The sequence below is a fragment of the Pezoporus wallicus genome, unplaced genomic scaffold (assembly GCF_028554395.1).
Source record: "Pezoporus wallicus isolate ANWC-B61680 ecotype Strahan unplaced genomic scaffold, APGP_CSIRO_Pwel_v1 contig_6520, whole genome shotgun sequence".
Lineage (NCBI taxonomy): Eukaryota > Metazoa > Chordata > Aves > Psittaciformes > Psittacidae > Pezoporus > Pezoporus wallicus.
In genome coordinates this window covers 780,543-798,073 of record NW_026636887.1, presented here as the reverse complement: position 1 = coordinate 798,073, position 17,531 = coordinate 780,543, and the positions used below count along the sequence as shown (strand labels likewise).

Genomic DNA, 17,531 nt, shown 5'->3' with positions numbered 1-17,531 from the left:
AACCCAGAAAGAACACACATTTTTACTAACCCGAAGAGAGAGAGGAAAAAAAGAAAAAACAACAAAAAAACCCAGACGTCAGGGTGCTTTTATAATGTGAGCGAATCCCAAGAGGCGCTCACAACGCAGCCGGGTGCGTGCAGGCAGGGAGGCGAAGAGGCTGCCCCCCCTCCCGCCCCAGCACCGGCCGGGAGGAAGAGGAGGAGGAATAAAGAAGGAGGAATAGAGGAGAAGGAGGGGAAGAAGGAGGAGGCACCTCCGCTCCCAGGTTAGAGCCCTGATTTCTCTTTGGGGCGTGTGCGTGTGAGCATCTCAGCCCCGCCGTCTGGGGACCGTCCCGTCCCGTCCTGCCCCGTCCCGTCCCGCCGCTGTTGCGCGCCAGCGGAGTGGAGCCCGGAGGCGACCCCGTGGGGTGAGCGCAGGGCCGGGGGGCGCGGGAGGGAAGGCGGGGGATGGAGGTGCGGGTGGTCCCCAGCCCGTTGCGGCGTGCGGAGCCGTGTCCCGCAGCAGGACGAACGGCGGGAGGGTGTGCGGGACACAGGGGTTCTGTGCTGGGTGTGTATTCCCTTCTCCCCGCTTTGGATGGGATGAGATTTCTGGGGAAAGCCGGGATTTTTCCTCTCTTTGAATTCCTTCAGGTGTGTTCCTGTTCTGGTCCCAACCCGGGGGTCGCAAAGGTGCTGCTCTTTGCAAAGGGGAGCAGAGGTGATCACCTCTGCACCCCCAGCCCCACCTGATCACCCCTTCCCCACGCCCACTGCTTTCTGGGCATTTTCTCAATGGAGCTCCCCATTTCGATGAATAAAAGACATCGCTGTCACCAGACAAGATTGGGACCTTTGTGTGACAGGGTATCTCCTCTCCTCCCTTTCTGGAATTGATCTGCAAAAAAAAAAAGCCCAAAATAAGAGGATCTGGTGACAAGAACACAATGAGTCACAGCCTTTGTTGGGGCGCTCGCACCGAAATCACAAGAGGTGCATTTTTCCAAATGACTCGGGCTGTGTGCTGCTGGGGGAGGCAGGGAGCAGGGGACTGACTGGCTTTTTGCTTTGCAATGAGGGCTGGCCCTATGGGTGCCACTCCTGTTATCAATAAGCTGCAAGTTTCATCTCTGTTCTTACTCCAAGGGAGAGGGCAAGAGCTCACAAGGCACTGTGGAAATGGCTGTTGTGGAGGCTGTGTTCTCGCCTGCCAACCTCACCTCCAGCAACCAGAGCAGCTGCAATGTGCACAACCACCACTTCACTGCCAAAGTCACCTTCTCCCTCTTCTACACTGCCCTGCTGGTGTTTGGTTCCTGCGGGAACATCCTGGCCCTCTGCATCACCTTCCAGCGCAGGAAGAAGAAACTCAACTCCACCAACCTCTACCTAGTGAACCTGGCCCTCTCTGATGCGCTCTTCACCCTGGCACTGCCGGGCAGGATTGCCTACTATGTCCTGGAGTTTGACTGGCCATTTGGGGACTGGTTCTGCCGGGTCACAGCCTTCATTTTCTACATGAACACCTATGTGGGCATCTACTTCATGACCTGCGTGAGTGTGGACCGCTACATCGCCGTGGTGCGCACCAAGCACCCCAGCAGGATCCGCAAGATGAGCCGTGCCAGGGGTGTCTGCGTCCTCATCTGGTCCTTGGTGTTCCTGCAGACAGCGCCATTGCTCCTGCGGCCCATGACGCGGAGGATGGGGGACAAGTTGACGTGCATGGAGTACTTCAACTTTGAGGAGATTCCCAAGCTGCCTTACCTGCTCCTGGGGGCCTGCGTGATTGGATTTTTCCTGCCTGTGGGCATCATCTTGGTGTGCTATGTGAGGATCAACGTCAAACTCTGCCAGACAGCCAAGGAAAACCCTCTGACAGTGAAGAATGGGCACCACCGCAGGGCCTTCACCATCATCCTGGTGGTGCTGCTGGCTGTCTTGCTCTGCTTCAGTCCCTATCACCTCAATATCATTCAGTTCATGGTCAGGAAGATCCTGTACCAGCCGTCCTGCCGTGAACAGCAAGCCTTCAAGATGTCCCTGCAAGTTACTGTGGCGTTCATGAACCTCAACTGCTGCATCGACCCCATCATCTACTTCTTCGCCTTCCGGGGCTACAAGCGCAGGCTACTCCGCATCTTCAGGAACAGCGGCTCAATGACCTCCTCCTCCACTGCCAAGACCCCCTCTGACAGCAACAGCCACAGCCAGCAACCTGGCTCCATCTCTGTCTAGTGGCACAACTCCTCCCTTTCGCTCTGGCCTGCAGCTTATGAACCATCCCCGAGGGCAGGAGCTTGAGTTGGGCTGCAAGGACCAGCACCTCCAACAGGCTGCATCGCTTCCCTTCCTGAAGCCAGGGGCTCTCACAAAGCCAAGCCAGCTGGGACACAGCCTTGCCTGGCTCCACATGGCTGGCTCTGTGAGCAGCACTGCTGGACCACCATCCTGGAGAACAGAGTGGTCCATTTTCATTCCATCCCCAGAGGAGGTAGCTGGTGCAATGGCAAACCCAGCTGGGGGCTTCTCAACACTGCACCACGCCACCCTCCCTCCCCAGTCTGCATTCCCTGTGGGGCTGGTGACTGCTGGTGACCACCATGGCTGTCCTGCCTCCCTGCCCTGGAGCACTGGGGCAGTGTCCCCACGGGCCTTGGAGCAGCTGGCATGAAGCACATGTACTCAGGGCATTTCAGGAAAAGGCTGGGATGTTACTTCCACGCAGAAAGTTGTCTGCAGCTCCTTACCCGCACTGACAAACAGCACCTTCGCTCTCCTCTAGCTCAGCATCCCCACTCTTGCACCCAGGTGCTGCATGGGGTGAGCAGTGAAAGCAACCAGAAAAGCCCTTCCTCAAGGGAGGGGGTGAGGATGTGAAGCTGCAGAGCTCCTGGGAGTGCTGCTGCATGCATCCGCTGCTTGGGCGGCTGCTCCTTCCCCAGGGCGCCCTTCCTCGCTGCTGACAGCGCTGTGGTTGCCCTGGGACCCATTGACAGGAAGGGATGCCGGTGCTGGGGCTGCAAACCCTCTCTGAGGGCACTCGCTGGGGAAACCCTCCCACCCTTACTTGAAGGGAGTGGAGGAAAGGGGACAAGGAGTAGCCTTACCTGACCTTGACTGACCTTTGCTTGAACCTGTTGCCCTGACAAGTCCGAGAGACTTGCTAAGGGCAACTTACATGTTGGGTTCCCGTGGAGTTATGAGCCCGTGCGATAAGGAGGAAGTCATCAGGAGCAGGGACTTCCTAGGCTCTTTTCTGAAGTCACAGGACTATGATAAAACAAACACATGCAGGATTTCACAGTTCCTGGGAATTCTGCTCTTCTGGTTGAGGCTGGAAGGGACAGAAACCTGCAGAGGGACATGAAGAGGAACAAAGCCAGCAGCTTTATTCTGCTGAAAAGTAAACCTGAATGGACACTTTTGATTAATACAAATAACTCTCTCAGGTAATAATCTTTCTTTATGCCTAGAAAGTTAGTAATAGTCATGTACAGCCCTTTCTCATTTTGAATGTGCACAAATGTGCTTTTGGATGATGGTCGTTTTACTTATGGTACGGTAAGTGTAGCATCCTGAAGGCTGAATAAGAGGGATGTCTAAAATAATTCAGGTGGGAAAGGGACTCTGACAGGTCCTTTCAGAAAGCTGTCTGAGTCTTCCTCAAAGTGGGCCTGACCCCAGTGCTGGCCTGCAGAGAGCCTGTGTCCTGAAAAGCACAGTGTATGAGGAGGAGTTAATATGCAATAATCTATCAATGGTCTGAACACCTTACAGGAGCCTGGCTAGGCTGCTGGTTGCAGTATAGTTACGCTGCCCTGTTAATCTGTCAAAGAAGCGTCGGCTGGAAGGGACCTCTCTGCCTCACGTCATCCAACAGCCTACTCAAAGCCAAACTGTGGCTGGCATAGTGTCAGGCTGGCCATGGCTTCATCTAGCCAAGGCTTGGAGCCTCCATGCAAGGCAGCTCCCCCCACCACCAAGGGGTGCTGCATTGCCCTACGTATGGAAACATTTTCCCCACTGTCCAGTCTGAACCTCCCCATCCAGAGCTGGTGACTGTCACCCCTCAGATCACCCAGTTGCGCTGGGCAGAGCTCCGAATTCCTGTGTGGCTGGTGGGGGCTGTCTGGAGGACAGTAGTACGTAGCTATCCATCTCGGAGAGCCTCCACATGAACACCAGAGCACAGGTCCACAGTGGTGGCCAGCCCTCCTCAAGACCACAGCACAGACATGCTTTGCCAGGCTGGAGCCCACAGCTGAGGCAAAGGCAAGTCTGTGAGGAAGCCTTCTCAGAAACAGGTGGACTATAAACATAGCCTTGTTTGCTCCTTATCGGGTTCTGTTTTTCTCTGAAGTATTTTAGTAACAAAGGTATCTCCATGTTTCACCCTCCTGCTACCAGGAAGAACCTTTGGAAAAAGAAATAGGTGAATAGCTGCGTGTAGTGCTGCACGTGACAGGTGAATCCAGCCTCCATCCTCTGGACTGATGCCAGCCAGGGGTCCTTTGCTGGTGAAAGTACCCACCCGGGGACAGCAGGCAGCTAGCTGGAGCCAAGAGAACACCCAAGTGGTGGAGAGGAGAGGGACTTGGGCAGGATGGTCAGAAGGAGCATGGGCAGAGAACTGTCTACGGAAGGAATTCTGCGTCACACCGGCTCCCCCAACTGGGGGTGTGCCCAGCTACTTGAAAACAGAGCATTTCGCTGAGATGGAGGCGCATTTTGTCTGTAGTCACAGTAACCCTTTCTCTACACTTCATTCATCTGTCTGATGAGAGCTCCTTGCGCAATGCTGCTTCCTTTAACCAGCCGAGCAGCTACGGCCCAGCACCTCGTGCGTTTCCTGCTCCTTGCTTTGTCCCACAGGTGAACCCTCTGAGAACCATTGATCCCCATTTCACTACCGGCTCCACTTGGCTGCCCCTCCTGCTCCCTCTCTGGCACCCCACGCTTGTGAAGCCCTCCCAGCCGCTGCCACGGGTCGGGGGGGACACACTACCATTGGCCTGAATGCAGCCTCCTTGGAGCTGCTGTGCAGAGAAGAGAGGGACAAAGCTGGAAGAGGGAGTTGAAACCCTTCCTTGAGGTCAAAAATAAGCCTGGAAACCTAAATAAAGATACGCAGCTGGTGCTCCCCTCACGTCCACTGTGTTGCAGGAACATGGTGCATTTAGTAAGAAGGGTGGTTGTGAAATGCATGGCAAGCACACGCCAGCACACTGGGATGCAGGATAGCTCTCTGTCTAGAGCTATAGGTGCACAGAATGCAGATCTTTCTTGCTTCACCCTAGTCTGCAGACTATTGCCATGCTGTCTTCTGAGAAGGGAAAACCGAATTTTTATCTAAGGGCGGTGAGTACACTTTCTGTGCTCACAAGACACTACCATACCTATGTATATGGATTATACATATACACAGTGCAAACGGAGATTTTCCTTGCAAACTCATGCTGTGACCCCTGTAACTCAACCCTCCCCTGTGAGCCAAGCCCCTCTAACACAATGTATTACACACACGTATCAGTGGATTTCAGGTTTCTCCTGAACTGCTGCAAAAGGGCTCAGGCAACCAAATGGAGCAGAAAGGTGACAGAACCTCTGCAGAAAACCTGCCTGACAAGCTGCATCTTGATGGCAAATGAGCACCTCAAGCTCACCCAGCACTGTTTTTTCCCTTAGCAGTGGTTCCCAGCTTCTAGGAGGGCACTGGGGGACAACAGCTCCTGGTTGTAGTTACGCATTACCTGTCGGTAAACTCTCTGTGCTGTACAACACACCTCTTCACTCTGTGCTTTAAACTGTCCCCAGTTGAAGCTACTGCACGTTGTGGCATCCACCTCTGTAAGCCAGTTAAAGAACGTCATGTAAAAACGCACACATCTACTTAAAATAAAAGCTTCTGACCACCAAGTAACAAACCCTGGTGATTGTTTGGGCCAGGCGATGTGGGCAACTTTTCAGAGGTGCATGTGTGCCTTTATCAGAGCAAACGCTGAGAAGAGGACAAGCCTTGTGGTGAAAGCACAAGCTCTTGATGCACCTCCTTTACGTGGCACACTTGTGTCCCTGGAAAGGTGGTTTGCTCTTATGGTATGGGGATTTATAAATAACCTTCGTTGGGAAGAGCAGTGGGACCTATGAGGAGCTGCGTCCTTTCTGGAGCAGGTGTCTCTACCACTGGGACGGGGTGCCAGAAGGGGACTCAGGCAACAGAATGGAGTGCAGACCTGTCCTTTGCAGCCCATCCTCTGCTTTGCTCCTTTTCTTGAATCTCTCTGTTTTTGCTCAGTCCAGCTCCCTCAAACCCCTCAAGTCCTCTCCTTCGCTAAACTTAAATGCAATTTATGGTCCCTACTTATCTCCAGTCAAAAGACCAAGTCCCGCTTTCAGTTCAGCCATGATCCGGGAATTTTTCACCTGTTTTTTAAGTATGTATATTCCTGCTTTCTCCAAAGCTGACATCCAGGTTTAGAGACAGTCCCCTACAAACATGCGTGATCCCACCTAACCTCTCGTTTCCTCTGAAACTCTCCTCTGGAAAAAAATCAAATGACAAACAGCTGAACCACCATTTGTTGAGATTCTCACCAGTGGCACCCATTCATCAGGCTGTACTGTTCCTCTGCTCCCATCATCCGCTTCTTGTCCTCTGTTTGGACTGAAAACTATTGGTAGCACATACCCTCTTTAAGTTCAACTAGGAACGGACTTCCTAAAGTCAAAGCACCCCTTTATAAATACACAGACGAGAAATGTAACCCTACTGAAAATTAAACCCAGTATGTTTTAAGTCAGCATATATATATATAATATGCATATATATAAATACATATAAGTGTTTGTGTGTTTATGTGACTCTCGTAATGAAATAGTGTCTATATTCATTTATATAAAACATTACTATGGCTACACTATTAAAGAATGGTAATCTCATTTAGGTTTTTCTCATGGAAGAACCCACACAAGACATTAATTACACTTATGTATCAAAATCTCCATTAGTTCAAATGAATACTGTGCATTTATTTATCCAGAAAGAGATGCAGTTCTCCTACAACAGAGTTGTAGTTCTGAGTGTTTTCAAATCTGAGTGCCTTTGCAACTGCATATAGACTCCAAATACAGACTGTATGAGATGGGTATCTTTTAACACAGACTTTTAATTTTCTTCAACAAACTTGTCTCTCCACTTAATTTCATAAAAGCATCTTCTCACTTACTCTCTGCATATATACATATGCATACACATATATGCATATACATATACATATACACAGACACACACACAAAAAGGAGAGCCTGTTGCTTTTTGCCCAGTACCTTGCAGTATGTTTTGCTTGCTTGTTCTGTTTCAGACAAAAACATCGAGACCATTTTCTCCATCACATGTTCACAAAGGCAACGACAAGCTCTAGACAGCACAGGCTGGTACCTGAACCAACCCCGTCAATCCCTGTGCTCACTAAGTAGAAGGCAACCTTTAACACTTGGTTCGAGAGAGGAAAATGGTTTCAGTAAATACAGAGGCAACTAAGCAAGAAGTTAAGGCTTGAGAACCTGGTGGCTTATCAGGCAGATTCCACAACTACAAACCTCACTGTGGGTGTACTGTGAAATACCACTCAACTGTCTAGGAAAGTCCCCAGTAAATTTCTCCGATGTCTCAGAAGACAACACTCCCAGTCTAGCAGAGAAATTTTAATAGTAGAAACTACTTCTATTTCAAAATACCAAATCCTGGCTTTACTAAAACCAGTGTGCATTTCCTAGGGACTGCAAATCCCCTCCATGAAAAGTATGCTGTATTCTCTGGATGCCTAAAAAAACCCGTGTCACACAAAATAGGAACTGTGCGATGAGATACTCAAAACGTATTGGACGAACCCTGTGTGGGATGTGAAGAACATGCTCTTTGTGTTCCCAGAAATGGTCCATGCAAGTTTCACCAGTGAGTGGAAACAGAGCTGTTTTTCAGCTCCAGTGTGTGATCCTTTCTTCTGTGGCTCTTGCATGAAACAGGAACTGTGTTCAACAGCATCCGAGACCCCTCCTTTCACCGCTTCTTTTTTTTCTTAATTGGAAATCACAACCCTGGGAGCATTCTGAGCACAAACTGCTGCCCCAGATGTCAAGGGGAGTTTTCAACTGACATCACCAAGACCTGAATTTTACCCCTTATGTTTGACCATGTTTTGTGAAATACCCAGCAAAATGGGGCTTTCCACACACACAACAGTGACATCTGAGTACCCCTTGTACAGGTAACAGCAAGAAAGGATTTAGACTTGGAGAATATCCACTTACATGTCCCAGATGCCACTCAATACATTTTAAAACTCCAAGGAATAAACACACTTTGTGCTTGTCCCTAGAGCAGGGCAATGTCTGAAAGGGCATAGGTCACATCTAATTTACCCTGGGCTAGCTGGACCTTTATTTCCTACAAGCAAAATTTGACTTCTACTAAAGTAATTCACTACTCTTTATTGCTACTTTGGATAAAATATTTGTGAAGGAAATAACCTTCAAAATTAAAACCTGTCTTTGTTTCAAAGCATTTAACTAGTCTGCATATACAAATTATTGTAGGGTTTTTTTAACTTACATTTGGCCTTTGCTCTGTAAGAGCAGGTTTTCACAGTTCTCTGGATACAGAAATGTCTGTAGCCTACACACATACAAAGCCACTCAGCTTCATGCAAACAAAACCTTTTGACTGAAAAGCAGATCCTGCCTAAATAAAGTAAGCATAGCAGCGAGCCAGATCCTGAAGGAAGTCGATCAAAACCCAGGAAAACACACAGTCATTCCAAAATCCCCTTATTTTACCCACTGGAAAATACTAAAAAATACATACAGCACACTGACCTTATTAAAAACTATGTCATGTGCCAAAAGCTGCACAAATTTTATGTCATTTCTGGATAAGGACTTGTATGCCTAAAGGGCTTTTTTTTCAGTTTTACCAGTCAATTAAAAGAGATAAAGAAAGGTACCTCTCTCTCTCTCTCCCTAAATCTTGTCCTGCAGTTTCCTGGTATATTTTCCAGGCCAAGTGAGACTGCAGATCTATACTTTAACACACTCATGTTCATTCTGATTTCCAAAACATCCTTCTCTCTTCTGTATTCTTTTACCTTCTCCCCTTTGTACCTGGTGTTGCCTTCTGTTATGCTTCTGATGACCTGCATCTTATTCTAAATGTCTGTATTAAATATGCCTGTGTGTATATAAATAAACACATATACACACAATATACAAACACAAGTACATACAGAAACATATTAAATGCTTGAGATACATGTGTATACTGGTTTCACAGAGTCACAGTTTGGAATCTTGTATTATTTCAGCTTGGTTTTATAGAGGTGCTCACCTCTCTCCACGCTGAAACTCCTGAGGTGCTAATATTGAGCATTTCTCAGAGTCAAGCCAAGCAAGCTTATTTATCACTCTAAAATTCTAAACCAATATTGTACTGTCTTGGCATATCATCCTGTTACCTTCTGTGTAAGCCTGAATCACCCTTAAGGTTAATATTCCAGTCTGTTATCAACATCAAGTTGCTTCAACAGTGAGGATTTGGCAAATGCAGGGTCATTCGCATCTTTGACAGTAGAAAACTAGAACTATAAATAGAAAAGTTAGCATTTTATCATTTCCTTTTAAGACAGTGTGTAGCCAGCTCAAAAAATGAAACCAGCCCATAGGGACACAGCATACATCCATCGTTACCGAGTCTATCTGAATTAGACATGGAAGACATTCAAATCATTTCAGTTCTGATCTTATTGTACCATTCAATTAATCTTTATTGCTTCCTATGAGTATCTTCTTCCTGACCTGTATCTGAATAGGAATTCACTCAGTCTGTAAAAGTTTAAATTTACAGCAGTCACTTACCAGACTTGCAATATGCACATGAATTTTCTCTCATCCTACCTGTTTATTATGTGCTGAATGACAACTTTTATTTGAAAAGGAATTAAAGAAATAAAATATTACAAGCATTAATAAAACTTTCCAAAGAATGACATAATAGTCCCATAACCCTTTATGGAGTTGAAATTGTAATGACCTTCAAAGCTCTTATTACTGTAAAATAACATGTAAGCTAGACAAATTAGAAAATGGTAAATGAAGAAAATATTATTTTCCTTGATAGGTAAATCTAGTTGTTGTGGTTGTTGGAGCTTCTTTTCCTAGTCATTAAGCCTGATAACATGTCTAACAAGGATTTACACAAAAAAAACCACCTACTTTCTTTCAAAAATAAATTTAGGTGATATCCAGTAACAATTAGAAACTAATGTTACTTTGAAGAGCACAACCAGACTAGAAACCACCGAGTGATCTGAAGGCTTGGGAACAGTTCATGTCATTCATTAGCACTGCTTTGAATCACCAGTCACGCGGAGCCAGTTTCTCTTCTCCAACGTTTGTGCAGGGACGACCTTCGCGAGTCTGTCCAGCAGGTGGCTTTGATCCTCTTCCAGATGCGTACAAACCCTTCGAGGGAAGTTCCTTCACACGAAAAACCATCAGTGCTGCAGCAGAAAATTAGTGGCTACATTTAAGTCATTATTTGAAGCCCTCAGAGCTTCTAGAGCATCTCCCCTAGAAAATCCCATTTCCATAAGTCGTGCAACCTGGAAAAGAAGTAACATAAGACCACTTTAAAACCAGTTTTATTCACAATGCGTGTGCACTAGTCATGTTAACAGTATCAGAGATTGCTTTTCCATTGATAGGGCTGCTGAGCCTCCCCAGAGAATAAGCAAACACAGCTATGCACTGTCACAAAGATGCATCTGGGACAGCACACTTGAGAACACTGCCACAGAGATGACTGCTTTCTGATACTCCATTCAAAACCAACCATTTGCTGAAAATGCCACACCTGTATTTTCCTAGCTGGTCCATTTTTGAAAGAAGAGTAAAACAGAAAGTATGGCACCACACATCCCAACTACAATCTGACCTTGGGGCTTGCTGCTTTTGGCAAGAACAGGACTTCAAGAATCCAATAGTATGCAAAATATGGAGTTTTATAGCAGATGCGGAAACCTGTCCAGACATCCTTAGCTCTGCTTTCCTTCAAAATACCTACTTCTTCAGAGGCCATTAAAGAACATAAAACTATTCATTCTAGGTGGTTTCTAAAATAAACCTGAAAGCCCTAAAAGAGAGGCAGTAGAATACTTAAACAGGTTCAGTTAAATTCTTGGAAGGATTCTATGTATTCTCAAAACAAACTTAAGTCAATGACACTTGGTGGAAGGATTATCTGGAAAAGGGCACATTAAGACAGTGATTTTGGTAATCAGTAACCACGTGTCCATCCTTCTTTATAATATTGTGTACTTGACACCTCAGCTTTTTGCTCTGCGCTAACAGATATTCAAACTGCCACATGTAAAAAGCAATGTATGCATAACCAAATTTAATTTATGGTTAAACTCCAATCTAAAGTAAACTTAAAAGCGACAGTTCTCAATTAAGTATGACGGAAAGAATCTTCCCGGAGTGCAAGAGCAATGTGCGCTAGTATTGAAAATAATTTAAATGCCTTTTAAAATAAAGGTGCCATTAAAAGCAACCTCCCCTTCCTGTAGTACACCCCCCCAGAACTGTCAGCATTTTTAATCTTCCCTGCTTTGGTGGTTTACTGAGAAATATGCTACTGCCAAGTATGCCTGGAGGTGGGGACCCTCCTTTTCTTAACCTCAATACACCATTACAAAACATTTGAAAACTGCTATCTTGGTTGTCAGAATATCAAATACCATACTGATCATTTTTCTGCCTTTCCCCTTTCTCCCCCTTACAACCCAATGTCAGTTTCTCACTTTCTGGCAGAGAGAGAAATGAATTGTTACTTTCAATACCTCTGCAACCAGTTTAACTTCAAACTGGATTTCATTACCTGTAACTAGTTTCTAAAGTCTCCTCTCTCTGATTTTTCATTTAAGATTGGGTTTTTTAATGAGAAAAAGGGCAGGCAGTGCAAGAAAAGCTAACCACAGAAATACATTTCAGGAGAAAGGGTTTTTTTTACAGCAGTTGCCATGAATTCTAACCTTAAGAAGCTGTGGATGGAGTTGCAATGGTCCCATTTACAGAAACGTCCAGCCAGTATCAGGGAGAACAGATTGTGACAACAAAAAGCTCTTTTCATCTGAATGTATTTTAACCACAGGAACTGAATCGACTCAAGGAAACAGGTACTGGTAACGGTAATTTAAGGTGCTAAAAAACCCACAAGAAATGCAGAGATTTTTGTATGCACAAGCATTGCAAATACTTGCAAATTTTAATCTGAAGAGCAGAAGAAAACCTTGTATTTCTGCCACTGTAAGACACCTTGTGCAGTTATAAGGACAGTCCTGAGAAATCAAAGGTGCTTATATTACTTTTTTCTCTGCAGGGTAACTAGACAGCATTGCAAATGACAGCAATAAGGTGCGATTTACAACTTCAGTGCATGAGAAAACACAAGTGTATAGTGCTTTCACAAATCTGGGCACAAATGCTTTGGGTGAGAATCCAGCATAAATCACACTAATAACTATTCCATTAGCTCCAGCCCAACAATAAAAGTTCCCATAATCTGATTTGCAATAAAACAAATAAACAATCCAAGGAAGGAGGGAGATCTTTTGGTCCACCCCATACCTGGCACTAAGTAGGCTTTCAGCCCAGCCAAAACTAAGTTTCTGGGTTTTGTTTCAGGCATTCTTTAGTGTGGGGGTTTTATTTTCCTCTTTCCTTTTTTATTTCTGATATTTTTCTTTCCCCCATTTTGGATGTATGCCGACAGCTTTGCAGTTTTGAACATTTTGAACATAATCTAACATTGAATCGAAACTAGAAATCAGATCATAGCAAAGATTTCTGTTTGGGACAAGCTCATTTTAAAGTAACTACAAATGACAGCACGGTGCTACCAAGTGTTGACTTATCTCCTAAAAAAAAAGGGTTATGGGGAAAGAAAAATGTGCCCTTGAAAACTGCTCTTGCTCAAGGGTAGCACAGACCTTAGACTATAAAATAGCCAATAGAGCTAACTGCAGATAGGCTACAACCTGGAGAACTTGAGTGCATGCAATAAATCCTGACTATGGAAATAAGACTAATCTTAAATTCTTTAATTTCTCAGTAAATCACCCTCTCTTTTGAGAATAAAACTGTAAAACTATCTACAGAAGTCTAGAAGTCTAAATCTATACAGTAAGTCTAAAAATCTATACTTGATAGAAAAGACAAACTTCTCTGTGGCATCAGTATGTAAAGTCAGTGAACCACATTTCTGAGGGAAACATCCAAATTTTAGACCAAGTGTGCACTGCAGTCCACAGCTAGCATAAAATTCCTATTTCCAAAAAATGGAACTTCAATATGAATGAATTGGAAACCTAAGCTGGAGACCTGAGTGAAGGAAGTGTCTACAAGACAAATAATGACATCTATTTGCCATTCCTCCTTCTTTGAAACATTTCTTTTTAATTAGATTTGAACAGCCAACACTAGTGAAACTGTCTTGTCTTTAAATACAAAACCCGAACAGTTAACACATAAAAGCAGAAACTCCCAAGCTGATCTGTAACTCTGATTTGGATAGTAATGGCAATTTCCTGCCTCTGTATTGTGACTGTTATCTGATACTCTAATTTGTGCTGCTATAGAGAACATTCAAGCAACTGTCTCAGTAGATAATAAAAAGTCAGTAGAGACAACTCCTAACCAGGTTTTCAATGACATTTTATAACAGAAAAGCGTTTACCTGCTCTTCAGAAACCTCAGTAGGTGGAGGCGTCTCTTGTTCAGACGGGCGATGATCTTGGTAATTTGCATTATGTCTATGTCGCAAAGGAGGAAACAGTCTATTCCAGTTAATCATCCCACCCTGAAACCAGACACTGGTGTCAGTCTTTCCAAAAAGAATTACAGGTATTTTAAAACAAAAAGACCATCCATCCCATACAATACAAAAGGCAAAGGTTTGAGTAAATACTTTATTTTAAACAACAAACACTGCTGCAGTCTTTTATGAAGTTAAAATTGGGACTGGTTACTGCTTTACTAGTTATTACAAGCAATCACTGTAAATTAACAGGAGGAGGAAAGGCTGTTTCACACCAACTGTTAAAGATTCGCTTTACTACAGCACTGGCTTTCTGAGGTTAAAGGACCACTTTCTTTTCTGATAGGGATCTGCCTGGCAAGACATGCAACAGTGGGTCCTGCAAGTGCTCTGCAAGACTGTTGATGGAGTTAACTGGAGGAAAAGAGTGCAAGAAACAAGTGGTGGGAAAAAGCAAAAATGGATTCTCAGTGCATCAGCAAAACCACATCAGGAAACTCAGAACAATCCCAACCTTGAGGATATCTTGTGATTTCCATGCGAGTGATTACTCCTGTGACACCAACACTACTGTTTCAGACACACAGGCCACTTCACCTAAGTTCTGTGTATTAAATACCATTGCAAAATCTGGCTGTATTCCAGTGCCAAAACATTTTGTAACTACACAGCAGTAATACAAATGCACAGGAGTAATGGCCGTACTGTGTAAATCACAGAACTGAAACTTTCTTTTAACAACCAAGCTTCAAGTCTTGTAATAATAAGATGTTTAGAATATAAAGTACAAATACTAAAGTACAAGCTTTATAACTGTCCCAAAATAATTAATCCTCATTTTATTAGCTTAAATAATTTTTTAATGGGACTTCGTATCACACTGAAACCACAGGGAAGAAGAACAAACCCCAAATCTCTCTTTTCTGTACAATTTGTTAACACACTTTTTGCAGTTTGGGTTGTCCCTTTTCCCCCTCCCTTGCTCCCCCTGTTACTATGGAGAAGATCCCCCCTCCCTTTCTGTATATATAGGACATGGACTTCCTTCCTTTAGTTGCTCTATTTTGGTTCTATAATGTTGTTTCTCAGAAGACCTTCCTCTTAAGAGAGTTTTATCTTTTCTTCTCTCAGCAAGGGCTCTTCCTGCCTTTACGTACCCCTGGAGCATTACATACTCTCTGTTCAATCACATCATCATCAGCTAAACCGGTTCCTAGACCACAAAAAAAAAAAAAAAAAAATTTTTTTTTTTTTTTAAAAAGCAGCATTTATTTAGTGTTCCTGCCCTTTCCTTTGTTTTTTTTTTTCTTTCTCACTAGAGGAGACCCAACCAACCCAGATACCACAGGGGGCACTGCAACAGCACGCTTAAAAGTATATGGGGAGTCACGAGATTTGAAACTCTAGCTTCTGAAGTGTTCCAGCCTCCCATATACCAGAGCACGGTTTTCCCTGTGAAGATGTGGAATAGCTAGGAGTCATCACTGGTTTTAAAGACATAGTTTCCACTGTTAGTAATTCTGAATTTCAAAAATGTTTATGTCTCCATATGTCTATTTTGTGTACTGTATAAAACATCTGCTTAAAAGTCATGAGGTTTTAACCAAAGGATTCTGCATAAGCCTTGCGTTAACCAAACAGTGTAGTGTAGCAAAAAGGAGAATTGGTTTGTAGGTTAAACCTGGAGAGGGATCTTCTACTGACACCACTGCACTACTCTGTGGTCGTGGAAAATCACATGCTCTGTACTTCCCCATCTATAAATTCCCCTAACTCAGAATTATGTTGAGTTTTAATTCATTAACTTTGGCTTTCTGAAAGTCTACAAAGCTCAACAGCTCAGCAAGACCACTGCACTAACGCTGCTTTGCCTGGTTTTACCCTTCTGTAAAGACTTGAGAAGAAAATAATCCTTCCACGGGTCATTCACATTACACTGGTGAACTGAAAAATGCCAACAGGACTATAACATATTCCTTTGAAGCACATGAAGTCATACAGAATAATGTATACAGAATATAAAATCTACAATAAATGTATTAATTTAGCAGTATTCAATGTACCAGAAGATTGAAATAAATCTTCCCAGGTGTGCCCTCAGCTTCAATACTGAGCTGCCTATTCCAGTTTGATTTTGCATCCTGCCTGTCCTGTGCTGTTACCCAGCATTACAAAGAGACTTGTCTACTTCCTTAGCATGCATTTTAAATTAACATACACAGAATCCATTGCTTTCAATTAAAAAAATGCAAATTCTTTACAAAGGCAGCTATTTAGTTTTCAAGGTTTACAGCAGGTATCTTGAAAACTACAGCTGTGGACTGATGGATTCTGGAGTGTTCCATGTGAAGATTGCTAACCCCTTCCCAGAAATACCAGATTTGACAAATTAGATCAAAATAGCTGTGAAAAGCTCTTCTTCCATTGCCCTCAGAATATTTCAATTACCTTGGAGGCTGAGACAAACATAACCCATCAGTTCTTAACTATATTAACAAGGTAAGAATATCCAACACACAACAACAGTAAGTATTAAAGGCTGTGGTATGTGAACATTGATGTTTAGGATTAATCCCAACATCATGGCCCACTTATCTTAGTATCACTTTACAAACCGGACCAAAACCAGGCACACTAGGGTTCTTTATCTCAACTGCAAGAAGACTGTTTCCCCCCCCAGTTATCCTTGATTACATGATGGACATGCACAAAGTCAGGCTCAATAAAGCAGATTCAGAGAACTGCAGCAGGAACTATGGGACTGTGGCCAATCCCACAGAGTAAAGGTAAGGAAAACTAGGAAGTGCAGCTAATGCCTTAGATCCACAGAAGATGGAGATCAAGGCTATGGAATTCCAGTGTGGACTGTGTAAACACTTCCAGACAACTTTAAGTATCACAGCAGGAATACATGAAGATCTCTGACTTTTAAGATGACCCAAACCAAAAAGCTAAAAAAAAATGTTAGTGTTGCAAATTCCAGTTAAAAAATGTGCAGAGATTTCTAAACCAATACTCTGCCTTGTCTCACATAAATTATTTTGCACACCTCCCCTCCATAATTTTATGATGATTTCTGTACGAGTGTTTTCTGATCATGCCAATACACTCTCTGAGAAGTCAGTAAGATTTCACATGAAGATACCTATTCTGATTTATTTAATTGATGCCTCTAAACCATCTCAGAGTCCCTACTAAGAAATCAGCTACCAGTATTTATGCATTTCACAATATATTTGAATCCTGGCACTAGCACCCAACAGCAGAGATGCGCTCGCACCCATCTCCTTACTCTCCACAGAAGCCTGTCTCAGATAATGGAGCTCCCTGGAGTGGCATAAAACGAACTAATAATTAAGTGGTAAGGATGATCAAGGGCCCAGTATGAAGGCTCCTTTCTTGAGCAGTAGCTTCAGTAACAAGCGTCTGCCCGTCTAATCTATTCAGCGGAATCCAGGCAGCTCTTCCGTGATTCTGGTTTGTCAGTTTCTTATGAAAATAAGTTTAATACTAAATGGTCTGAGGGCTGGGACTTAACATGATTCAGAACCAGGTAAGAAGGATGCATCAAACCTCTTATATCCAGACCCAGTTTCCACATCTGGCAGACTGCGGCTATCTGGCACCCAGATTATTTCAGGTGACATTCTTCTTTATCCTGAATCTTAGATGCT

General features: G+C 44.1%; 2 protein-coding genes across 3 annotated transcripts in view; one reads left to right on the top strand and one right to left on the bottom strand.

Annotated features, from left to right (window-relative positions):
* Window positions 1-1,091: 1,091 nt before the first annotated feature.
* Window positions 1,092-2,612, top strand: LOC130595399 (G-protein coupled receptor 183-like). The gene has a single exon (XM_057402058.1). It carries the CDS (start codon window positions 1,164-1,166, stop codon window positions 2,220-2,222), a length of 1,059 nt encoding a protein of 352 aa, XP_057258041.1. The 5' UTR covers window positions 1,092-1,163; the 3' UTR covers window positions 2,223-2,612.
* Window positions 2,613-10,230: 7,618 nt separating this feature from the next.
* UBAC2 (UBA domain containing 2) overlaps window positions 10,231-17,531 on the bottom strand; it is a 100,913-nt gene continuing 93,612 nt past the window's right edge. For both annotated transcript variants that reach the window (XM_057402094.1, XM_057402095.1), the window contains exons 8-9: window positions 13,777-13,899; window positions 10,231-10,642 (exon numbers count right to left, since the gene is read on the bottom strand). In XM_057402094.1, the coding sequence (XP_057258077.1) occupies window positions 10,535-10,642; window positions 13,777-13,899 (231 nt within the window). In that variant the 3' untranslated portion in view covers window positions 10,231-10,534. The remainder of the gene's footprint in view (window positions 10,643-13,776; window positions 13,900-17,531) is intronic.